The sequence below is a fragment of the Eubalaena glacialis genome, chromosome 8, assembly GCF_028564815.1.
Source record: "Eubalaena glacialis isolate mEubGla1 chromosome 8, mEubGla1.1.hap2.+ XY, whole genome shotgun sequence".
NCBI classification, from domain to species: domain Eukaryota; kingdom Metazoa; phylum Chordata; class Mammalia; order Artiodactyla; family Balaenidae; genus Eubalaena; species Eubalaena glacialis.
Window position 1 is genome coordinate 52,961,784 of NC_083723.1, and position 26,452 is coordinate 52,988,235.

The window sequence follows — 26,452 nt, forward strand, 5'->3', positions numbered from 1 at the left end:
TCTGGTCCCAATCTAGCCAGACCAATCCCTGAGAAACCTGGGCTTTCCCCCACCTCAGTGTTTGCATGCACATCATTCATTCAGCCCTTACAGAGCTCCACCCCATATCCACACTGGGGGTACAGGGACAATTTGTACCTAAACCTACTCTGAAGAGAATCAAGTCTGTGGAAAAGCTTGTGAAGGTCTTTTGTCATTTTTTTAAGTTAGGAAACCTTTACATAAATATAAGAATTCAAAAATGCTAATAATTTATTTTGCAGTTCAAAAAATAGAGACTAATATTTGGATTTTGAAATATTCCCTTTATCCTGCTATGGCATTTATTTTTGCAAAGTCCCCTTCTTTTTTTTCTCAAGTCATTAACTATTTTAACGTCCTTAACTATTCAAGTCAGATGGGAGAATTTATATCTTAATTAGAAAATATCAAGTATTTTAAAAAGATGCCAGATAATTTTAATACGTTTAACAGTGACAATAGATTTAAAATTGTGGTGGCATTTAATAATTTTATGTCAGATTTTAAGGAAATGCTATTATTACCAAACTCATATCCATTTGTGTAGGGAAAGCAATTGATACTTTAAAATAATCATCCACCATGGTATAAATGAAGTAACTTATTTTTTCTTTCCTGTTTAAAATTTTTTTTTTTTTTTTTTTTTGCTTTCCATGGGCATTTTAATAAAATTTGTAAATGTATGTCTGGGATGAGACTCGTCAAACATATTTTCTGTAAAAACCATGTCTGTCTTTATTGAAGTGCACTGTGACATTTCTTTTGTTTGTTTTTGTACTAACCCTGTTGGCACATTAATTCTTACCAGAAGCCAAAGTGACTTCAGGGCTTTCACTTTCATTATGTTGTCTGCCGGGGCAGTGTTTTATAATCAGATTTGTGTGTGTGTGTGTGTGTGTGTGTGTGTTTGTGTGTGTGTGTGTGTAGGGGGGAGGGGCAACTCAGTGAAGTATCATTGATCACATTCTACAGCTTCCAAGGCTGTTTGCTAAATTGGTTGTAACTCACTGAAAGTGAACGGATCAGGGAAAATATTAAGTGCGCTCAGATAAGATTTTTTTTCTAATGTGGGTTTCTAATGCCTTTTGATAGCCAGCCAATTCAGCCAAATATTTCGGAATTTACTGAGGATTCTTTTACTTTTGTCTGTCACCTTAGAATCCTTTTGCAGAAAATGAAGAATCACAGCAAAGGTCAATTAGGATTTTGGGAATGAACACTTGGGATATTGCTCTGGAATTAATGAATTTTGATTGGAGCCTCTTCAATTCAATTCACGAGGTAAGTAAGGAGGGAAATGATAAAATAAATGCTAGTGCCATTATAACTGTGAATTCTTTTTGAAGAATATTTGTGTGTGACTGGGTTTTAAGAAGATCCATCAACTGGTGATCTAGTTATGCTTTAGGATACCATGGCCCAAAAAAGATATTTGGGGACTTTAAATATATTAAAAGACTGACCCAAACCTAGGAAAATCAGAATACATGATCATGCTTTATTTGCACCTAATATTATACAATCGTATATTTGTGTTAATGTAGTATAAATATGCTATTTTTTGTTTGAAAACATGTATTCATATATATATATATATTATATATATATATAATATATATATATATATGAAGGTCTAATGGGGTGGAAGAGGCATTTTACATTTGATACCTTTGATATTGACATTTTTATTTTTCCATGAGCTTTACAGAGCTTTACAGTACTTATATGAGAAACACAGTTATGTATGTACCTACATGCACACACACACACACACATTCCCAAGAACATTCTATACATTTAGACTATGCTGCAAGACTTCAAGTACTCTATTGAAAATTTTGAGATATATTTCAAATTTTTATGTCCATCACCCTTTCCCTTGAGGACAGCTTAAACATTTATGAAACAGTAGATGAGGGGCAAAATGCTACTGACAGTTGATGAATAAATGTAGCCAGGGGAAAGGCTCACAGGAATCAGGAGATGAAAAATGAGGCAGCTCTGTGCTACAATATGTTGCATTTGCTTTGCTGTGTAGTGAAATGTTTCATTACAAGAAGGCCTTTCCTCCTGAAGAAGGAACTCGTGCCCAATATAGGGACCCCCAAGCTTCACTTTCACTTTGGAACGTTTTTTAAATGTCCTCATATTTTCTCACCGACAACATTCCAACCTGATGATCTAAATTTGAGCAAGTAGTGAACTCATTCAAGCTAAATGACTTGTGACTTTGCAAATGGTAGTAGAGTGGGATGCGTCCCTGCTTATGTGCTTATGCCATAGGAGAATGTGAATTACTCCTGTAAAATATACATGCACACCCCTCCGGTTAGAAACAGATCTCTTCCATTGCTTTGCATATGGTCAGTCTATGTCACTAGTTACTGGTCTGACTCGATTTTGTCAGTTTTGTACCTTGTCCTAATCTTGCTCTCCTTCTATGATTTGACAATGTCTTATGTCAGTGGTTCTCAAAGAGTGGGTACCCAGACCAGCATTATCAGCACACCTGGGGACTTGTTAGAAATGCAGATTTTGGCCAGACCACAGACCTACTGACCCAGAAAATTTGGAGGGTGGGGCCCAGCAATCTGTGCTTTACCAGGCCTCCAGGTGATATGGATTCACACTGAAATGTAAGAACCCTTGTCTAGAGAACCTACCTGTGAGAGTCTAACGTAATGATAGTCATTTGCACTTGAAGTTGCTTATAGAACAAGTTTGGGAAGTTTGGATTTGATTCAGCCTGTGACTTAAACTTTAGAATGTCTTAGGTTTTCACGAAAAGTGTCATCCTTGCATTCTAAAAAATTACATTTATGTAAGGCTTCTGCGTGAAGGCATTTCTGAAAGTCAAGATAAATTATCTTGAATTTAATATATTGTTATTTGTTATATCTAACATATTATGATATGACAGTGCCTACCTGAAGTAGCTCTTAAAAATGAATTGAATTTTGTATCAACTTGACTCTGTGCTACAACAATAAACACTTGTATGAATACATTGTCTTTCAGCAAGAGCTGATCTACTTCACGTTGAGCAGACAAGGAAGTGGGGAGCACACAGTGAACCTGAGCCTCCTGCTCCAGAGATGCAATGAGGTCCAGCTCTGGGTGGCCACGGAGATTCTGCTCTGCAGCCAACTGGGCAAGAGAGTGCAGCTGGTGAAAAAATTCATCAAAATTGCTGCTCAGTGAGTTTCTAGTGGTAAAAAATGCAATTCTTCTCCTCTCTTTGAGAGGGTACATTATTTTCCTTGTGACGATAAGAAGGGATGAGATGCAAAAGGGAACTATTGAGTTAAGTGACCAAATGATTGAAAAGGTCTGTTTTTGAATATTTCTGACTTCGCCTTTGAAGTATTTATATCTTAAAGTAAATGTCAAAATACTAGACCAAAGCACTCTGCTCTATGCTGTAGAAAAAAGCAGGCAGTGCACACTTGCCCCATCGTGCAGCTAAATTACCCTTGTAGCCAGGTGAGCTACAGTAGGTTAGGAAAATGGGGGAAGGTGATGTGAGGGGGGTGAGAACCATTGAAAGTCAGATGCATTTCACGATTCTGCTTTTGGCTCCTTGATGCCCAGAGTACGAACTTTGCAAACTCCTTAGCAGGCCCTGCAGTGTCTGGTCGCATCTGACCTCTGAGCCTCACCCCATGCTGCAGCCACTCTAAATGGCTCTTCCTTTCCCATGCACACCATCATCCAAGTCTGGACCTGTGTTGTTGGCTCTGCCAAGAATGGCCACTTCCACCCAGCAAATTGCTGTCATTCTTCAAGACCTAGGTCGTATGTTGCTTCCTTCCTAAGATCATTCCTGACTTTCAAATGCAGGGTCAACTCCTCCTTACCCTGACCTCCCCCTACCATGCACACATGTTTTTTTTTCCTTTTTTAAAAAACTTCTTTATTATATTGATTAAACTTACCTTTTTATATAGAATTCCTTCAGTGGACTGTGTTAGCTTCCAAAGGACAGGGACCATTTCTAATCAGTCACTGTACCTGGGGTGCCTGGTACTGAACTTGGTAAATAGCAGTGACTCAGTAAGGTCGGTTGAATGACATTCTAGTAACTTCCTGGGAACATCTCTTAAAATACCAGATTAATATCCTGAAACCACTCTTGGGACAGCTTCCCAACAGAAACAGGCAACATGAATCAAAATCTTTCCCAGTTCCTTCTACCTTCCAGTCTTCCCATTTTTTCTTTCTCCTTTGTTTTTCAAAGTAGTTTTTATATCACACCGTTTCTGAGTACATGTCAGTGTAATATATTTAGGAAATATGTATTGATCACTCATTAATGTTTGCACATCCATGCAGGGTATTGTGGGGAAATCAGAGTGAGCCTGCACTCAATCGGCTGGGGGGATACTTTCTATCACTCAAATGTCTAATTTGCAAAATAGAACCTGAGGGTGCCCTATGGTGAGATGAAATTCTTTCGGGGGCTTTAGAGGATGGGAAGCTTATATGCCAAGGGTGTGGGAAAGGAGGATTAGAAAAACATTTGGAAGAAAGTAGCATTCTGAATTTTGGGTAGGAATTCAAAAGAGCACACTGTCCGGGGAGGTCATACTCATGAGAGAGAAGCAGAGAAGTTCATCGGAGGCAGAGAGCATGTGGTCAGAGAAAGGAACCTCATCTAGTTTGGCGAGAGCAGAAGGTATTTGTAAGGAAGTTGTGGGAGACTGATCTAAAAAGGAAGATGGGACCAAATTGTAAAGGATGTTGAATTTCAAAATGAAAAGTTTAGACTGAATTGAGAAGGCGGTAGGGATTCTTTGAAAGTTTTTGTGCAGGAGATGGATGTGCTCCCAGTTGTCCCTCAGGAAGGTTGATCTGAAAGTAGCACATAGACTGAACTGTTGGTGAGGAGACCCCAGAAGCAGGATATTTTGTTTACTTAGGTGAGAGATAATGGCGGTTCCTGACCTGGTGTTTGATGTGACTGGTGATGGACGGAGAGATAGATAACAGATATGCCTAAATCTTGGACTGCTTTTATGATGAATGCTCCTTTTTTGTTTGTTTGGCCAGTACATTTTCTATAATAGCCTGTGACATTCTTAAATGTGAGGCTCTTTGGGATCAAAAACTTTCTTATAAATGCCAGTTACTTGGTGAAATGGGACATGAATGTCCTAAGGAGTAAAATGACACCACATAGCTTAGTTCCCAGTATAAGATTATATCTGTCCTCAGGGAAATGAAATATGTATATTCACATCTTCTCCATATGGCCCCATGCTCTTGAATTGTTTGCTGTACTGGTCTCTATCCCTGACCCATAGAATAGCATGCCAACAGAAACATAAAGTTAAATTCTTCATAATCACACTGGTAGGAATAGCCAAGGGAAAACAATCATTTCCGTGATCACGAAGTGTCTTCCCTGCCTAAGGCATCCTATTTGCATATTCATGTTTCCTTCCTTCTTACCAATCCCATCCCCCCACCTCTGTGGGTTGAGTGGATTTTATTTCCTTGCACAAAGGAGTGTTAGACTGACAATAAACTGGAATGTTTTAGTGTCAGTCTGTTCTTACCTTGAAATGAATGAACCTTGGTAAAGGAAGATTCCAGATGGGAATGGTAACCGATATTTGTACTGTATCAATTCATCTTATAGAGAAATCATTTCTATATTAATTTTTTTTTTTTTTTTTTTTTACAGATTCAGATGTTAAGTATATGTGGGTTTTTGTTTTTGTTTTTGTTTTTTTAATTTTAAGTATGACTAAAAAAGAGATCTGAACCAGGAAAATTGTTTATGGGGAGATAAAAGATAAAAAGATGAGACTTATATCTAAGATTTTGTGTGGATAAATGATTCTGAATACAAAGAAGAATAATAAACTTTTTATAATGACTAATAATAAAATGATTTCCCAAAAAGTCTTGTTTTCAGCTCCAGCAGTTGCTGTCTGAAAGACTTGCTGTATACTCTGCATTTGAGTGATGGGCAGAGTATAAAAATGTCTAGTGGGCCATGACAGAACCAGTGGGGCTCCCATCATGCAGTAAGGTGGGAGGACTGGGAGTAAGGGAGGGCATCCAGTGCCTCTGGCATAGGGATGGGGCACTTCTCGCTGACCTCAGCGTCTTGGCAGGGGAGCCTGGCATCATTGCATCAAGAGATGGAGCTGACTCAAGTCTATTCTGGCTGGTGTGAACCTGCCAGGGTGTGATGAGACAGAAAGGGTGGAATGAGGGAAGAGAGTGGCGGAAGGGAAGCAGAGTTGTAGTGTTGATGCCTTTAGGCACCCGTTTCTCAGAAACAGGAAGATTTCTAAACCATAGACCAGGGAAGTGTCCTCTTTGTTTGTTCATGGAATATACCAAGCAGGGTCTACCCAGGAGACAGTTGGCAGAAACCAGCTAAAGGGGCCAGTTAGACTGAATTTCAGGTCCTCTTGCCCACCGGGGAACTATAGGCAGAGTCCAAAGCTGGGCAGGAAGACTGAAAGGAACAGACCATGCCCAGTGGAGACTCCGCAGTGAGGGGCTTGCAGGACTGTGTTCACCCAGGTATTTTGGACACTAGGTGCATAGGCAGCAGTGCCTTTCCAGGTTCCCCTATTAATGGAGCTAGATTTCCAAAATGCTCCCAATGGGTGACCCCCACTGCCTTGATACCCACGCGCAGCTGTACTGGGCAGTGTCCAGTCCATGAGGCTGGCTCTGGGAGCAGGCAGGTTTAGGCAGGACCGGCCAGGGCACAGCCACCTCTGTATATTACCACTTTAAGGGCCCAAAACAGTTTCCTGGCTCTGAATCAATGCTCCTGTACACACCTGTGCGACTGGAAATCCGTATAGTTTTGAGAGGCAGAAGTTTTTAATATGTGTTGAGAACCTTTAAAGTCATGATAGCTTTTGATCAATCATGTAATGACTGGAAGTCTAACTTAATTTTAGAAAATCATAAATACAGGAAAAAGTTTTGTTCACAAAAGATATTTATTGTAGCATTTTACATTGATTTGAATTGTATTGAAGTGAAAATAGTTTAAATGTCTACAACAAGGGAATAAGTAAACAAATTATGAAATAGGTTTTTGATGAAGTGTTCTATAACCATTAATGATAACAGTGAAGAATCCATAATACATAACATGGTATAAAACTGAAAAATCGGGATACAGAGTTGTATATACACTGTTCCCAAATTCCATTTGAGACATTGATGGAGATGTCATGGAAGAGATGACATGTGAGGGCAGCTCGATCAACACACACTAGGTACTTGTTATGCCTCTGACTTACTGCTAAGCACTTTCATCTTTTTTCATATTTAATTATTAAGTCCGGGTAGTTTTAAAATTTTTAAATCTTTCCTCAGAGAAGTTGTTTTCTAATACAACCCAGATTAAGGAATATCTGGAATTCACAGGCTGTTCCAGCCAACCTGGAGGTCCACCCTCCCTCTGCTACATCAAGCCCCTCTGCTGGCTTTGAAAAGTAATGGAGTTTTTTGACTGATTAAGTTGAAGGGCAAGATTGACGTTCTGCAGAGCAGATAACCTTCCAGAGTGAATGGAGCTCAACATGGTCTTATTTTGCATTTTATTTCCTTTATTCCTTAAACGAGAAATGTGAGACAGCGTCCCCATAATATATGCCATATTTTAAATACATACATAACATAGTAGCTATTCTGTTGAGAGCAAAGAAAATATGTCTAAATGTAATGGGAGGGGGACCTGTGAGATAAGAGGGCCTTGTTTCTCAAAAAAGAAAGACAACATACAGATTAAAGATACAGAATCAGAAGCTGTTATAATGAGTATGGGATATATACAGAAATATGAATGTAAGAGCTTTCAGTTGAAATTGTCAGTGCATCCAAAATAGATTTTTAAAAGGGAGGAATCTTTTGAAGTATCCAGAGGGTATCAAGAACACAGATCTCTTCCTAAAGGTAAGGAAGCGTTTGGAATCCTTTCATTTGTGTTGAGGGGATACCGCCCCATTCCACAGGGACAGTCAAGACTGTGTAGGTCACAGAGCAGAGTTCAGCCCTGCCCTAGAGGTTGAACTCTGTGGCCTGGGAGAGTCTTGGCAGCTTTATCTTTTGTGATCATCTGGTGAAAGGATGTTGCCTCAGAGTGCCTTCTGCTTTCTTTTATTCCATAGCTGCAAGGCCCAGAGAAACCTGAATTCTTTCTTTGCTATTGTGATGGGTCTCAACACTGCCTCTGTCAGCCGGCTGTCCCAGACCTGGGAGGTGAGCCCTGGGGGTCTGTACGGAGGGTGGCGTTGGGGCCGGGTTGGGGACAAATAAAACTGAACGGGAAGTAGTCCAGCTTAACAGTCTTTATTTAAAATAAGTGGTTTAAATGAGATACGTAGCACTAGAAAAAAACGTTAAAAAATTAGTGTCTCAAGTCGTCAGGAACTATTTTCATCAAATGGTCTTCAAAATGGTTCTGTAATATATATGAAAGAAACACAACTTGTAAAATGCTTCCCAGCTAGAATTAGTTTTCTGCTTTTCTCCCGTGATGGCCTGGTTACAGTTCCATGTTGGTCATTTCAAAAGCTCACCTGTGTGTCCAGAAGCAGATTTGCAGAGATGCTAATGAATTCAAGCTACCAGTCCTCTCACTTGTGGGGCCTCTGGCAGGATGTTCATGTGGATGATGGATATCTTTACAAAATCTGCAAAAGTAATTTTATATTCTTTTTTCTTAAAGAGGGCCCACACAATGTTTTAAGTTTCAGGCCTCCCAAATCCTGGCTCTGCCTGTCAGGGTTGTGTGATGAAGGCTGTTTGGGTTCGAAGGGGGAGAGGGCCACTCAAGTTAGCGTACGTTCTGAAACGTGGACTCTGAGGGTCTACGTGGGAAGAATGGAAACTGGGGTGTCCCTAAATGTAGCCAGACACAGATGTAGGGCCCTCTGCCTCCCCCATGACCCCGACACCTTCTTTCTTTGGGCTTTCGTTTCTTTCTCTCTCCATTCCCTACTGACTGCGTACGTAATTCCCCGTACCATTTCTCTCTCTCATCCTTTCTCTCTGACCGTCAAGTCTTCTCCCTTACGGGTCCAGCCTGCTTGTGGCTCGCTGCGGCTCCCTCAGCCTCTCCCCACCCTCTCAGATTCAGCTCCTCTTGCTGCCTGCCCTGCCCTCTTCATGGTCCGCAGTTCACACTCCTGCAGGAGAGAAGCTGACAGGCCAACTCTTGTTTTTCTCACATTCCATCTCAGCGACGGTCTGTGGGCAGCTTTGGGGTTCACCTTCTTTGCATCAGGGGCCACACTCTGATGGAATGCGCAGTGGTGACCCGAGGGTCAGGGTCAGTGCTCCTTAAAGGGGTTCAAAAGAAAAGCAACAAAAGGCTTGCATCTCTGGTTAAGCAAACCAGATGCGCACACACTTCATGAGATTCAAGGAGGTGGGCAAAAAAAGCCACAATTGATCAGAGCAGGAGGAAAACAAGTGGCTAGCAAGGGTCCGGGGAGGAGAGTGGAATTTTAAATTACACCCGGAAAGAAGGCTTGATCTGCAAACATTGAAAGGAGAACACTTCAATTAAATTCACATGGTGTGTATTTCACGTGCACAGCGACTGCCTGCCATGTGCGCAGCTCTGCATCAATGCCGTGGCAGATGGAAGGTGGCCAGATTAGCACAGGGTGTGCTGTGGTCAAGGAGGTCTTGAACCGGTTCCAGGCGGGCCCCAGCAGAGCAATGGAGGAATCATGCTGTCTCAGGGTGGCTGAGAAGCCTTAAGCAGCAGGGCCTTGGAAGTTGAGTCGGGAGTTGCTGGGGGCATTGGGGTGGGCCTCCCTCACAGAGGTGAGCTCCGTGTCTCTAGGCCTGGAAAGTGATCACACTGTCCTAAATAGGCAATATAGGCAGAGAAGTCGGTTTGAGGAACTAGAACAGAGGTCAACAAACATTTTGGGGAAAGAGCCAGATAGTGAATATTTTTAGGCTGTGCAGGCCATGTAGTCTCCACTGCTGTGACTCAACTCTGTCATTGAGGTGCAAGAGCAGCCATGGTTAGTTGATAAAGGATGAGCATGGCAGTGCTCCAGTAAAGCTTATTTATTTGCAAAAGCAGATGGGCAGATTTGGCCCATGGCTGACCCCTGGAGTAGGTAAGTTTGGCTTTAGATATGTTGAGTTTGAGATGACACCGGGATATTCATGTGGAATATCCAACAGACTAAGATACGCAGCTCAGAAGAACAATTGCCATCAGTTGCAGATGTCTGCGTTTTATCTTTTCTCATTTGATTTGTCTTGCATTTATTAATACACGTGTATTGGTGTGTGTAACAGTAGCTGCCAGATCAAACAACCTGTGTGCTGTCCAGATGCAAAATTATCAATCTGATAATTTTGAATAATTTAAAAGTCTATTGTGGGGTTTACCTCATTATTTTGATTTGTTTTAGAAGCAGAAAATCTCACAAATCTTCTAGAACAGTCATAAGTGTTAATAGCTGGAATTTGCTGAGCGCCGACCACGGACCGTACACTTCCTATGAGTTATCTCCATTTCAATCAGACAACGTGGAGACTCACTGCAGACACACAGCTAGAAAGGGGCAGAATTCAAATTCAGAGTGACTTACTCTGGGGCATCTAGCTTTTCACTTCACCATGTTAAAGGCAGGCTGGGGCTTCCCTGGTGGCGCAGTGGTTAAGAATCTGCCTGCCAATGTAGGAGACACGGGTTCGACCCCTGGTCCGGGAAGATCCCACATGCCGCGGAGCAGCTAAGCCCGTGCGCCACAACTACTGAGCCTGCGCTCTAGAGCCCATGCTCTGCAACAAGAGAAGCCACTGCAATGAGAAGCCCGCGCACCACAATGAAGAGTAGCCCCTGCTCGCCGCGACCAGAGGAAGCCCGCACGCAGCAATGAAGACCCAACGCAGCCAAAAATAAATAAACAAATAAATAAATTTATTAATAAATAAACAAATAAATAAAGACAGACTGGAAAATTCCAGGTCCTTCTTCCTTAGGCCCAAATTTTTATTTGGGAAGATGACCTATGTTTCCATCCTCTGTCAGTCTTCATGCCACCAGTTGGTGTGGGTGATCTTTACAGTTCAGTGATTCTATCCATCAAAGTGCAGGCTTCACCATTTAGGGTTTTCATGGGCTTTCACTATTTAGCCCTCTGCTGTGAAACATAATTATATCATTTATACAAAAAACATCAGCCAACATTATTATTTCCCACTCAGCAAGACTGTTTAAGAAGGTGAGAGCAGGGCTTCCCTGGTGGCGCAGTGGTTAAGAATCCACCTGCCAGTGCAGGGGACACGGGTTCGATCCCTGGTCCGGGAAGATCCCACATGCCGTGGAGCAGCTAAGCCCATGGGCCACAACTACTGAGCCTGCGCTCTAGCGCCCACGAGCCACAACTACTGAGCCCACAAGCTGCAACTACTGAAGCCCACGTGCCTAGAGCCCGTGCTCCACAACAAGAGAAGCCACTGCCATGAGAAGCCCATGCACCGCAATGAAGAGTAGCCCCCGCTCTCCACAACTAGAGAAAGCCCACGTACAGCAACAGAGAACCAAAGCAGCCAAAAATAATAAGTAAAAAAAAAAAAAAAAAAAAAAAAAAAAGAGCATTTGTCAGAGGTAAGATACAGAACCAAAATCCAAGTTTTTATTAAAAGATCACCAGTGTGTGGAATGTTTAACCAGCTGGATTCCTGATCATGTGGCTGTTATTTATTTTAAACTGTCTTTAGCAACATTCCCAAGGAAGGTCGCATTAAGGAATGATGAAAATTGCATAATGAGAAGCAATCAGGGTAGAACCAGATGATAGAGCTATTTATGTTCAGAAATGTGACATATGTAACACAACTTAATGAACATTTCCCTTAGTGCCTCTCAAAATAACTGACTTCTTTTGACCTTTTCTTTTTTGTTTGTTTGTTTTTAGAAAATCCCTGGGAAGTTTAAGAAACTTTTTTCTGAACTTGAAAGTTTAACGGTAAGTAGTTGAGCCAAAGTAGACTTATTCTTCAAACTGATTGCTGGTGTCCAATTTCTTTCTAGGTTTCAGTAGTCAGTATCTGCACTCTACCATGTCAGGTAGCTTAGACTAGTTCACTTGTATATGAAAATGTAGCTTTGCATCTTACGGAGTGAAGCAAGTTAACAGTTAATGCTTCTTCCTCTCCATGGAAAACGGTAGTGAGAATGGTCCTCTTGGTATGATATTCAGAAGGCAGATTTTTAAGTATACTCAATTTTCAGTCTCTTTTCCGATCACAATAAAACTGTTCTCCTGTTTTCTCTGCATTATTTGTGCATTATGAGGGCAGTTTTTCTTTGCAATGCGCTTAACAAAAGGCTGTGGGGTTACCTCATGGTAGAAACTATGGAGAAGAAACTGTACTTAAGGAACCTATTTGAGGGAAGAATAATAGGGCAATCAAAAGGTGTCTGTCCTTTGCAGTCATTTCCCATTATTGTCAACCAATAACTTGACTTTCATTCATTGCCTAGATTTCCTGCCCTAATTTAGTGAGTTATTCTCCTAGGAAACCTTTATCTACTTTGTTCTTAGGAAGAACCACTCTATATCTAAATCATGTTCAAATTGTATAGTAAAAGTGGATTTAGAATTGTTTCTATAGCACATTGATTTTTCTTTCTCTTTGTAATCTTCTTGGTTCGGCAGGATCCTTCCCTGAATCACAAAGCTTACCGAGATGCATTCAAAAAGATGAAGCCACCCAAAATCCCTTTCATGCCCTTATTGCTTAAAGGTAACGGTTTTCTATCTTTTATGCTATGTAATTCCATCTTCCAGAAATTTATCACTCTACAGAGGGCAAGAAAAGGAATCTCAGTTTATTTCTTTAAAGTAATTTTGACATTCAGACCTAACTGTGTTGGCTTGTGATTGTTTTTCAAATGTTCAATTATTTCTGAAATGCTTAAAGTACTTAATTGTACTCAAGCAAACATCAAAGTGTTTTTGATTGACTCACAAAACTTGGCACTGGAAACGTTTGTGTTTTTACTTTACTCTGCTTTAAGCATTGTCTTATTTGAGTCTACAGTTCACTTAATTCAACCAAGAATAAGGCTGGCATAAAGAATCCAAACAGTGATCAGTCACGTTCTACGTTTGCAACTTAAATTTCAGAGATTCAACCCGTGGCCTGCTGCTGTGTGAGAAATACCTTTGGTCAACCCATGCAGTGTAGTGTATGAAGAGTTTTGGTAGGGAATGTACTTTCTTCTTTCCAGGAGTGAATCCAGTTGGGAAAGTATCTGATGGCTCCAAGTTCGTCGACTAACTTCTCTTCTGTAGAGCACCAGATCATTCATCATGAAACATGTTAGTTAAATTTACTGACGATCTCAGGGGTCTCTTTCAAACCCAGGGGATTAATGAAAGGGAAGTTCGTTTTCATCTGGCCTATGCTCCTGACATTTAGTATATATCCTACCTATGTGCTTTCCAGGAAAAGCGGGTTGGTCATTTTTCTTGGCTGTATTTTGATTCTTTCCAAGGGATTATAGGAATACTCTTTTATATTGCCTTCACCCTTCAGAGGCTTGTAAATTCTGCTGGCTCAGGCCCCGGTGCCTACACCCATAAGTGTGATTCTGGAAGTGAATTACCTGGGAACTGGATTGCTGGTTGGCCTGGCCGTCTCCTCCATCACCTCCCCCCATCGCCAGCCCCACTGGCAATAAAGCTGATACTCCCTTTTCGGCTTCTCTCAAGAACAACCAGAGCTTGGAGAAGTGTTGAGTTGCTATGCATCCCTGCAGCTATTTATTCAATCTTCATCTAGTGTAAAGCAAGAATTTCTGGGAAACAATAATGTATTAGGACAATTGAGAGTCACACAGAATGCTTCATTCGAGCTCAAAAGATTCTGCGAAATGTAAATGGATGAAATAAGGAGAGATTGTAAAGCCAGAATACCAACTTAAAAGTTCATTTAATTTTTCATGTTTATTTCTAAGATAAGTTTATTCAGACTTCTGATTTTTATTTAAAATAAAACACCAGCTGGAGAGCGGGGGTGGTGGCCTGTGGGAAGTGACACTTAGAATTATTTAGACACAAATAGGAAAAATAGGAAGCGAAGACAGATCTGGGAAAGGAATTGATTTTAGGAAGACAAAATTTTGAAACAGTGGATGTTTTTAAGGTAATGAGAAAACAGTCGACAATGTCCTGTTAACTTAATTAGATATGAGCTGAGCTTTGTGCTATATATTAGTGGTTTTTCCCCCAAAGTACTTAATGCAGTCAGGTGCCTCACACTTATGTCTTAGCTTGGATGCAATTTTCTGCTTTACTGAGTTTATCTAGACCTCTTTGTCGGCAGCAAAACAAATTTCCCTTTTTTCTTTGTGTGTGTGTGTGTGTGTGTGTGTGTTAACATTTTTTTTTAATAGGTTTTTTCTATTTTTTTTTTATACAGCAGGTTCTTATTAGTCATCAATTTTATACACGATCAGTGTATACATGTCAATCCCAATCTCCCAATTCATCCCACCACCACCCCACCCCCCCGCCACTTTCCCCCCTTGGTGTCCATATGTTTGTTCTCTACATCTGTATCTCTATTTCTGCCCTGCAAACCGGTTCATCTGTACCATTTTTCTAGGTTCCACATACATGCGTTAATATACGATATTTGTTTTTCTCTTTCTGACTTACTTCACTCTGTATGACAGTCTCTAGATCCATCCACGTCTCAACAAATGACCCAATTTCGTTCCTTTTTATGACTGAGTAATATTCTATTGTATATATGTACCACATCTTCTTTATCCATTCGTCTGTCGATGGGCATTTAGGTTGCTTCCATGACCTGGCTATTGTAAATAGTGCTGCAATGAACATTGAGGTGCATGTGTCTTTTTGAATTACGGTTTTCTCTGGATATATGCCCAGTAGTGGGATTGCTGGGTCATATGGTAATTCTATTTTTAGTTTTTTAAGGAACCTCCATATTGTTCTCCGTAGTGGCTGTATCAGTTTACATTCCCACCAACAGTGCAAGAGGGTTCCCTTTTCTCCATACCCTCTCCAGCATTTATTGTTTGTAGATTTTTTGATGATGGCCATTCTAACCGGTGTGAGGTGATGCCTCATTGTAGTTTTGATTTGCATTTCTCTAATAATTAGTGATGTTGAGCAGCTTTTCGAATTTCCCTTTTTTCTACTGAAAATACATTCTCTCATTCATGCTAGTAAATTAAACTTTTTTTTCATTAGAAGCTTGAGTTTAAAGAAGCACTTGTTTTTCCTTTATCTTAATTTTTTGTCATTATAAAACAACATTAGTACTCTCTTGCATTTAAAGTTACTATTTTTGTCTGAAATAATTTCCAAAGGAAAACAGGATGAAACTTTTAAATATGTGTATATCACGTCTGAGGTAAGACATTTTGGAAAACATAAATGACATTCTTAGCTTTCGTTAAATGCAAAATTATTTTAAAATTTGCTGTAAACTAGAGCAACCAACATTTTCATGAAAACTTCCCAGCCCTCTCCTCTTGTGCCTCCTGCTTTGGATTGCTTTTGGTTAGAGAAAGAGACCAAATTGAACTTCTTGGGTGTTAAGAAGGATTAGGGCTCCCATGTTTCATTTTTTGAGATAGTCAATTCCCAATACCATGCAGATTATCAAGTGAGCACGTAACCTAAAAATGCTTCCAGCCATCAGCTTTTCTATTTCCCAGTGAATTTCTTACTTCTGATATACTTTCCCCCCCTACTGTGGAATCCAGTTCAGAAAGTAGTGAGTGGGAAACCCTAAGTAAATGTTGGGGAAAGGATCCAGCTGAGCTAAAGGTCAAAAGCAGTTGAATAATCTGTATCACGGCGTTTTGGGAGATGGTAGTCCTTCCAGTAGAGTGAATAATCAACAGGTGTCTGAAGGTAAACTGAGGTCGTGTTTGTATCTTCGAGCGCAGATTATTATTGCACATTTGTGGGGGTGTTTAAATAAAAGGAATGTTGAGGTGCTTGTATGTTTTTTCCTTCTCTTTCACTTGCCATCTCTTCGAACGGAGTCCTTTCATCCCCCATCCTGTTATATGAAGTGTTAGGAGCGTGTTCAGATGTCTCCAGATAAAGGGGTCTGGCAGTTGCTCATTTCTAGCACTCTGAACCTGGTGGGTGCCCTGAACTGCTTCACAGCTCATGACTTAGGTTCTGAGACCCCCATTTTTGAGCTCAACCACCTGTATTGGTTTATCCCTCTCACGCCTGCCTCATCACACACCTGCCATTCATCTGCATCAAAACCTTCAGCCATTTGACCCCCTTCTCCTGGGCAGCAGCCCCTTCCAGCCCCTCGTGCCTCCCCACCTGGCCAGACACACCTTCCCTGCCTTATCCTCAGGCCAGCATCAGCCTAACAGCCCCCCACCCTCAGTAGAGCCGCCATCCTCATGCGCTGACCTCGACAAGTCCTTGAGAGTTGAGGTTAAACAAGATCACCCAGGCAGAGGAGAGGGAGGAGATAGAAAGAGGGACAAAGGAAACACTTTAAAAGTTGCAGAGGCCCCCAAAGAAGACGTACAGATGGCCAAGAAGCACATGAAAAGATGCTCAACATCACTAATTATTAGAGAAATGCAAATCAAAACCACAATGAGGTATCACCTCACACCAGTTAGAATGGGCATCATCAGAAAATCTACAAACAACAAATGCTGGAGAGGGTGTGGAGAAAACGGAACCCTCTTGCACTGTTGGTGGGAATGTAAATTGATACAGCCACTACGGAGAACAATATGGAGGTTCCTTAAAAAACTAAAAATAGAATTACCATATGATCCAGCAATCCCACTACTGGGCATATACCCAGAGAAAACCATAATTCAAAAAGACACGTGCACCCCAATGTTCATTGCAGCACTATTTACAATAGCCAGGTCATGGAAGCAACCTAAATGCCCATCGACAGACGAATGGATAAAGAAGATGTGGTACATATATACAATGGAATATTACTCAGCCATAAAAAGGAACGAAATTGAGTCATTTGTTGAGACGTGGATGGATCTAGAGACTGTCATACAGAGTGAAGTAAGTCAGAAAGAGAAAAACAAATATCGTATATTAACGCATGTATGTGGAACCTAGAAAAATGGTACAGATGAACCGGTTTGCAGGTCAGAAGTTGAGACATGGATGTAGAGAACAAACATATGGACACCAAGGGGGGAAAACCGCGGTGGGGTGGGGATGGTGGTGTGCTGAATTGGGAGATTGGGATTGACATGTATACACTGATGTGTATAAAATTGATGACTGATTAAAAAAAAAAAAAAGTTGCAGAGGCCCCCATCTCCCATGAATTCAGCAAGGTGGCTGTAACGGGTGGTCAGAAATGTCCAAGTCCTTTCAGGTACCAGAGAGGCACTGTGGAGAGAGCAAGCAGGCTGCCTGGGCTTGGGTCCTGGCTCTGAGTCTTAGAGCTGTGATCATGGGCCAGCTGTGCTTGTTCTTTGGACAATCGTTTCTTCACATTCTTTTCCTGCTAGCACTTTTACCTTATAGTCTTTCGTGAGGATTAAATGAGTTAATGCCATGTCTGACACTGTTAATAAATATAAGCTGCGTTATTATCATCATCTTTGGGAACATAGGGAGGGGATGACAAACCTTGGAACACTGGGGAAATGGACCAAGAAACTCTTGACAGGGCATTTGTAATCCGAATTCTCCGGGAGTGAGGAGTTACTAGGCTCGTAGGTGGTGTTTAATGTAGATAGAGTACGCACAGTGCTTTGCTTGCTGTACAAAAAAGATACAAGCTAACTGTGTTGGCTACTCTTTTTCTAAATATTGTGTCAGAGGTTGAAAGCTTGCAATTCTAGTCTGAAAGCAAAACAGTGAAAGAAAATAACCAGAGAGTTTGTCAGATGACTGTGTAGTTGTGAATTGCTTCCCTGCTAAGACATCAGTTTTAAAAAAAAAAATCAAGGGGAAAAAAGAAAGAAAAAAGGCTTAGGAAAACATTGCAGTCTGGTGGGGCTGGAAGCTGTGAATAAAGAATGCCATGAGAAAAGGGTCGTCATCAGTGTAGTCTGTAACTGTGTAACTGGTGTTGCCCCCTGGTGGGCAGTCAAAGCTCAGCGGCTGGGTGTATTGCAGGCCGATTTCCCAAGCACCTATCTCGTAACAGCCCCATAGGGACCAGCAGAATCAAAGTCTTGATTAAATGCAAATGCTTTCCCTTTCTATTTAGAGGAATTTTAATCTGTTCGTTTCCCTCTTTCATATCATGTTATTTTAACAAGATTTTTGAAAATGATGTTCATTTGGTTTGTCCTCCATGTCTGTGATATAACATGATTATTTGCATGTTCTTTAAATTGTAGTATATTTCTTACTTTGATTCTCCGCTGTGAGGATTCCCTAATGCTCAGTCACTGACCCTCTGATCTGAGTTTTTATAAGCCATCCCCTTTCAGAGCTTCAGTTGCTGTTATTATTGTAACTCATCCCTGTCTCTTGAAGAGACACTCCAGTAAGTTTTGCGACCAAAAGGAGATTTTTATTTGAATATCTTCTTTCACTTCAAATGCAGTGAGGCTCAAATCAAATTAACATTCCCGTCCTCTGAAAATGTATCTTCATCCTACTTGGCTTATGTTGTTTTCATCAGTGATGCTTGCTTTCCAGTGGTTGAATAGGCCCAGAAACCTTGCCTTTTCCAAACCTGTCCCATTCCTCATTCACTTCGGATACCCAGTCAGGCCCTGGCTTTGAAAACCAAAAATCTAAACATCCAAATCTAGACCTTAATGCTTTAAGTAAAGCAGATCCATATACTTTGCCAGGGATTGTTAAAAAGCAAACACATAAATATTAAAATCCTTTTTGTTTCTGGGGGTTCAGTTCTTTTCTGCTCAGTGTTCTGGCCTAAAAACATAATGGACCAGTTAAGTTATAGAATAGTGTTAGTGTATATTAAGCAGGTTGAAGTCAAAGCCTGCAATGTAAGAGCAAGATATATACTTGCATGAGTGTTATAATGTTTTCTCTCCACACGCATACATTATGCCCCCTCACGTCAAATACTATTCAGATTCAATTTCAAGTTGCCTGGTCAAATGCATGAAGTAATCCATAATGTTTAAGAAAAATTAATAAGCTGCATTGCATCTATACCTCTTCAACTCTGAGTCATGATCCGTTCCTAATGGTACATATATCTTTTTGTTTTTAATTTTCAGATGTAACATTCATTCATGAAGGAAATAAAACATTTTTGGATAATCTTGTCAATTTTGAAAAACTGGTATGTAAAACTTCACTATTTCTCTTTTTTCCCACTGTAAGGGAAGTGTGTGCTTTTCTTGCGCCAAGAAACAAATGGTTTAAGTGCTTTTCTCCACTGAATGTGGGGTGATTTATTTGCTGCATGTTGTACATTATCAATACAGTGCATTCCAATTAAAAATAAGTGTGCTGGCAAGTTCTGGGGCCAAATATGAAAATCTGCTTTTTATTTTTGAAAACGGAACTTCATTAGATTGACATCAGTGGTTGAGTGTATGTGTTTGAACTAGAATTAAACCTGTAAGGTTCCTGTCAGCAGGAGTTCACAGTCTTGAGGTTCAGCCTTGTTGCTGTAAAGGCATCTCCCTGTGTCTTGGCTCACGCTGATTCTGAGGCACGGGACAAAGCTCTCCTTCTGGGGAGATATGTCCATCTTGGAGATGAAGATGGAATTTGTAGGGTCTGCGTGGGAGGGCAAGGACCACCCCTCTGTCAGCCTGTGGACAAATGGTGCCACTGTGGAGAGACCACCTCATGCAAAGTGAGAAAGTGAGCTCATGAGAAAGGGCTCCCTGGCCAGTCCCTTCTTACAAGTTACTGAAATGCCTCTTTGAGAACTGTTGCCAGGACATTCCCAGGTGCTTTGTCATGCAGCGGGTTCCTCCTAGCCTTTCTCACCGGCTGTGGGCACAGGAGGAATTGCCTGTAACTGTGAAATAGGAGTGCCCCAAAGAGACCCTGGGGACCACAAGAATGGATTTGTCTGACAGCTGAACTTTAGTGTCATAGGTGAGCCTGCCATGCATGGTTAAAGATGGTATCAGGGACCCCTGTCCGTAGGCCCTGACCTTTGAGTGACCTTTTCAGTAATGGTAATGGATTTGTGTGAACTCTTTCAGGAATGGACCCCCGGTTCCCTGTGAGACTGGGTCAGGCATTTGAGAGAAGGTTGAGTGAGACGGGGGCCATAGACCATGACCAAAGAACAGTACCACCCGATGAGTCCAGACGAGGTTTGGCCTCTGACCTTTGCCTCAGAGGTGCCCCGCTCTAACTGTGAGGTTAACTCGCCACACACGGGATGAAGTGGCACAGAGCCAGTGCAGGCGGCTCTTGTACAACCTGAAAACCCAAGCAGCTGAATCTGGAAGACTGACATCTTGGGATAGCTTGCCTTAGCTCAATTTTAATGATTTGAGGGTGATCGCTTTCTGGCTCGTTAGTTTTGAAGTAGACATGTCCATAACTTTTCGAGTCTCTCTCTGCACTAAGTGCTTTGGAATCCAGTTCAGTTATTTTAGATACTGCAGTCAAACCAACACAGCCCGAAATAGATATTTAAAGTATTGGGTTTTCTTGTACTTATTCTTTAGAGATTTGTTCTGGTGTCACCCAGTAATGTTCTGAAGATCCCAGGGCCCCTCTTTGTAGCCAAAGACTGTAGGCCCTAACGTTCTAGTCTGTAGGCAGGTTAACCTTCAGTGTTTGGTACTAATGAAATGATTGCAGGAATAAGAAGCCTCTGGTCAATACTTATTTCAAATCTTGGCCAACACCTCTGCTTAAGAACGCCAAATAAGCTTTGGCGAGCATGTAAGAGATGTGGAATGAGCTGTGTCACACCAAGTGGAATTCCCTCTAAAGGTCTAGTACCCTTCCCTCTGACTAACCCAGAGGAAACGTGCGAGAGCCAGTGTACTCTTTGTACGCTGACTGTGGTCAGTTGTTAAGGGTACACTGGTGGTTGACCCCCTTCCCAAAGAGAACCAGTGATTTGGTTAAGTTCATTGTGTCATTTCCCCCCAGATGGAGCTCCCCAAGTGGGAGAACAATTCAGTAAAGGCAAGCATGGGAAAGAGCGATGGAAAGCTTCCTACACCCTCTCTCTTTCATTCTGACCAGCGTCTCTTTTTTTTTTTTCTTCCCCTGCTTTCTCCAGTGGTCCAGTGGTCCAGTGGAAGCCTTTTAATGCTGACTCATGTAGTCTAGGGTCTTGCTTTCATAGAGACAAGACTTCAAACTAACCGTGGGGACTGAAACAAAGTCTAACTAACAGTACTGCTCTTAGGGTCAATAATTGTATGTACCCTGAACCCTTTAATAAAGCTTAAGGAAATAACATGGCGTAAATAGGTAATCTTTTATTTTAAATTCCTGAAGAGAACTCTTATTAAAAAGACAGCTAGAAGATGAGTGCAGTTATACATGCATGCAGCAGGCCCACGGCACACAAGCGCACCCATCAGGCGCTTGCCATCACATCATTTCTAAAGAGAGCAGATTTTGTAGTGTCACTGGGTTCCTGGTCCTCAAAGCAGATGGCACTTAAGATACAGCCTGCCTCATGCTGACCGCCTCCTTGCACAGAGAAGACAGGGTGAAGTCAGAATTTTTTCTACAAGGACAAAACTGTATTTTACATTGTACATAGCCCTATGCTGTACTTGGATGCTGGAGAGTGAAACTGAATTTCCTAGTAGAGTCAGTAGTTTCAGCACGTTTCTTAGCAAAAGACAAGGTTTCACTTAAGCTGTTGATAAAATAGCATCATCTTTCACAGTAATGAACCAGTAGAACCTAACTGAATTAACTTGTGGGAAGCCAATTCCTCATGATGGATATTAGCCAGTGAGCAGATAATTCAGTGTATTATCTTTATCAGGCTGATCCAGGCCAACACATTAGGTCAGAGAACACGAAACCCAGAAGTGCTTATTGGACCTAATAAGTTTTCCACTGTTCCCCACACTGCCTCAGCAGCTCCAAATGTTTCAGCCTCAGACCATTAAATAACGAAGAAACAAATGCTTTCTCCTCTTCTTCTCTTTATCCCTCAGTGTTAAGGGCATCATCTTTTATCGTAGCTTCCCCCCCGCTCCCCTCAGAAAACCTAAAGATGAGATCAGGGCTCTGGTTTCAGTGCTGCCCTGAGCACCTCACCTTACATCAGCTGTGCAAGTGGCACGTGATAGAAATCAAGGTGACGCCATACCTTGAAACAACGACAGAACTGTCCTGGGAATAGTGGTAAAATTGGGGGAAGGAAATTTAACAATACACTCTCAGACATGAGTCAGGTCTCATTTCCTTTACAAACGCAACTGGAGCTGTTGGCTGTAATCACTGTCCTGTTTAATTTTTCACTATTGAGTAGAAATACAATAGAAATGCAGCCTGTGAGAACAATTTAATAAGTAGGTCATATTCAAATAATGTTTCTGGAGGTCTGCTGAATTTTAAGTAAATTTTTTTTAGTATTAACATTATTATTTTAGCAATAATTTGTTGAGCGTTTGCTGTATATAGACGATCCTATGTTCAGTGTGTGTAGGCAGGACATGAAAAACAATGGCCCAAGGTACAAACTACTATGTATAAAATAAATAATATACAAGGATATATTGTATAGCACAGTAATAATAGCCAGTATTTTATAATAACTTTAAATGGAGTATAATCTATAAATTTTGAATCACCTGAAACTAATGTTGTACACCTGAAACTAATATTGTAAATCAACTATACTTCAATTATTAAAAAAAAAATGATGGCCCATTTAGGAAGGTTTGGAGGACCAGATCATGAATAATGTTGATTCTTGAATTACAGGGTGATGTTTGGATTTTGTATGAAAGAAAGTATGGAGTCACTGTAGCCTTCCAGAGGACTAGATAGAACATGATGACAAGTGTTTGGAGATTATTCTGGCAACCGCACAGGAGGAAGTGTAGTGGAGATTGGTCTGGTCCTAAATGCCGTCTTTCATTTACCATGGTAGAGCTGGAAGGAGGTTGCAGGTACACAAGTATAAGACGAGGGGATCTTGTCCAAAGGAAGGAGCTGTGAGTTTAAGAAACCTTTGCCTGGAGATCAGTAAGAAGCTTAGAGAAATAAAGTGGAAAACTGAAGACTATAAAAGGGAATGTACATTATAAACAGAAAATGGTCTCTGTAAAGATATTGATGTTTTAGAAAATGTACCTCTTTCATAAATATCTCATCTCCTGTCACCGTTTGAGTTACTTGAGTCTTTGATTCCCCAAAACTTCCGGCCTCCATTCAGCAAGTATGTGTGAGGCCACGTGTGTGCCGTACGGTTGGTGCTGGGTACGCAAAGCCCTCTCGTGATACTTGGTCTAGAGGAGGAAGAAAGTTCCACAAAGTGATTACAGCAACACAAACCCAATAAACACTGTACACAGAGCAGTGGGAAGGTTGAGAATGGGGCTTCCCAAGTGCAGGCGAACTCACAAAGCCTTCATGGGGAGAAGGTGAAACATCTTCTGAAGTAAAAGCATATGCAAATGTGCACAGGTAGATTGAGGGTGGACACGCTGCATTTTTTTTAATATATATTTTTTAAATATTTCTTTTTTTTTTCTTTTAACTGAGGTATGTATTGATGTACAATATTATATGTTACAGGTATACAGCATTGTGATTCACAGTTTTTAAAGGTTATACCCCAGTTATAGTTATTATAAAATGCTGACCATATTCGCTGTGTTGTACTATCTTTGTAGCTTATTTATTTTATACACAATAGTTTGTACCTCTTTATCCCCTACCCCTGTCTTGGCCTTCCCTCCTTCTTTCTTCCCACTGGTAACCAACCACTAGTTTGTTCTCTATGTCTGTGAGTCGGTTTCATTTTGTTATATTCACTAGTTTGTTTTATTTTTTAGATTCCACATATAAGTGATATCATACAGTATTTGTCTTTCTCTGTCTGACTTATTTCACTTAGCCTAATACCCTCCAATCCCGTCCATGTTGTTGGGAATGGAAAAATTTCATTCTTTTTTATGGCTGAGTCGTATTCCATTGTACATATATACCACATCTTTATCCATTCATCTGTTGATGGACACTTAGGTTGCTTCCATATCTTGGCAATTGTAAATAATGCTGCTGTGAACATTGGGGTGCATATGTCTTTTGGAATTAGTGTCTTCATTTTCTTTGGATATATACCCAGGAGTGGAATTGCTGGGTCATATGGTAATTCTATTTTTAGTTTTTTGAGGAGCCTCCATATTGTTTTCCATAGTGGCTGCACCAATTTACATTCCTACCAACAGTATAGGAGGGTTCCCTTTTCTTCATGTCCTCACCAACATTTGTGGTCATTTTAATGTTAGCCATTCTGACAGGTGTGAGGTGATATCTCATTGTGGCTTTGATTTGCATTTCTCTGATGATTAACAGTATTGAGCATCTTTTCATATACCTGTCAGCCAAGTGTATGTCATCTTTGGAAAAATGTCTGTTCAGGTCTTCTGCCCATTTTTTAATCGAGTTGTTTTCTTGATGTTGAGTTGTATTAGCCCTTTATATATTTTGCATATTAACCCGTTATTGGTCATATCATTTGCAGATATTTTCTCCCATTCAGTAGGTTGTCTTGTACTGCATTTCTTAACAGTATGTTTTCCCATGGCTCAGTTAGAATCTGTGCAGCCGGGGTTGAGAGCCGCTGTTTCTGAAGACAAGGTCAAATTTTCTTTTGTAATTCAAACTCAATATATATTATCAATTAAAGTTAGGTCCCGCACCAAATATAGCTCCTCTATGTACACCCAAAGGTGTTAGACTATCCAACCAGCCTCACAGCACCGCTACTTCAGCAACACCCGAAATGACCCTTCCGCTGATGTGTTTCCTCTTCTGCCTTCCAGCATATGATTGCAGACACCGTCCGAACACTGAGACACTGCAGGACTAACCAGTTTGGTGAGTCATTGAAGTTGGCTATGGCATGTTAGTCTACCATACATTGGTACGGACTGTGGACATATCACAAGTATTTGGTGGTAAAAAAAAAAAATTGTAAAATATAATATGCACATCACATGCATATACTGTATTCTCTCTGTTTCATCACTGCATGTTTGGGAAACAGAGTAGGACAAGAAATGGCAGCTTTTTATCCTTTCCTGGCAGCAAGTTTACACTGTACAGAGTGACTTTAGACGATCAGAAGCTCCCGCTCCACCCCTCACCCAGAAAGTCTTGTTTGCTTGCCCGCTGGCTCAGAATTACCCGTGGGTTTATCAGGGGTGACCCTGTCCTTAACCTCCTTGCTTGGAGCCTTCCTGGAATAGGAATATAGTTTGTAAAAATGCCTAAAGCAGCCTTGCAGAATCTTTTCTCCTCTCCAATGAAAACTTCCTGTTTGGAGCTGCCTTTCACTGAAAAAGTATTTTTCTGAGCACTTCTGTTGACTCCCCACTGAGACTAATGTATGTAGGAATATTTATTCCTTTTTAAATCTCAAGAATAATTTACACTGTGTTTAAATGATGTTAAAACATTGCAGGAAGGAAGGAAATCAACTGTATTGAGTTCAAGGAGCTTTCACATGGGCAGTGGAATCCTGACCCTAGTGCTGGTGAATGGAGATTATAGACCCTGTGGGTGCAGAGCAGAAAACGCAGGCTCGGAGAGGCTAAGTTTCAGCCGTTACTCAGACTGAATACCTGACTGCCTAGCCCATACCGTTTCCTTCGCCTTGCGCAGACTTTATAAGTATAAAGGGCAATTAAAAAAACAGAGTTCAGTAATTATAAATCAATCAAAAGTGACCACTAAGTGAAACTTACTTTGTTAAGCAATACATCCTCGTTGTAAACCAATTTTTTTCAACAATACAGAAGTATCTTTAAAGTAGAACAATCAAAGTCCCACTTCCTAAGGAAAATATTCCTAACAATTTGGTACATATTCTTAAGAATTTTCATTCTGTTCATGCCCGTCTTGGGTAGTAATACTGTCCTCCAACAAAGCAACGGAACTTCTGTGTGGATTACAAAGTTTCTGTTTGAAAGAGAGAATTATAAATACAGGACCTAATTTTCTAAGTGTTCACATCAATGAATACCATTTGATACATGCTTATTTAATTGTCCATTAACTACCCAAGTACAATGCAGTTTCAATAGAAATAGCAATAACATTGTCATGGAGATTCATTCAAATGTACTATTGCTGATGAGTAAAGGATTTGTATCTCTTTCACCCTCCTTTGCTTCCCAAGTATTTACGGGTACTCAGCTAATTCTGAGACCTCAGTCTCACTTACCAAGGGATTCCGGTCTATATACACTGCAGGTGTGGGCAGGAAGGTTATACCAGTGGGGGTTATACCAGTGGGGCTGGCCTTG

General features: G+C 40.9%; 1 protein-coding gene across 1 annotated transcript in view; it reads left to right on the forward strand.

Annotated features, from left to right (window-relative positions):
* The window catches only part of RAPGEF5 (Rap guanine nucleotide exchange factor 5), a 218,158-nt gene that overhangs the window by 186,106 nt on the left and 5,600 nt on the right, over positions 1 to 26,452 (forward strand). Inside the window, exons 19-25 of the mRNA XM_061198504.1 lie at positions 1,180 to 1,302; positions 3,040 to 3,218; positions 8,169 to 8,259; positions 11,952 to 12,002; positions 12,696 to 12,783; positions 19,244 to 19,308; positions 24,968 to 25,022. Coding sequence (XP_061054487.1) covers positions 1,180 to 1,302; positions 3,040 to 3,218; positions 8,169 to 8,259; positions 11,952 to 12,002; positions 12,696 to 12,783; positions 19,244 to 19,308; positions 24,968 to 25,022 — 652 coding nt within the window. The remainder of the gene's footprint in view (positions 1 to 1,179; positions 1,303 to 3,039; positions 3,219 to 8,168; positions 8,260 to 11,951; positions 12,003 to 12,695; positions 12,784 to 19,243; positions 19,309 to 24,967; positions 25,023 to 26,452) is intronic.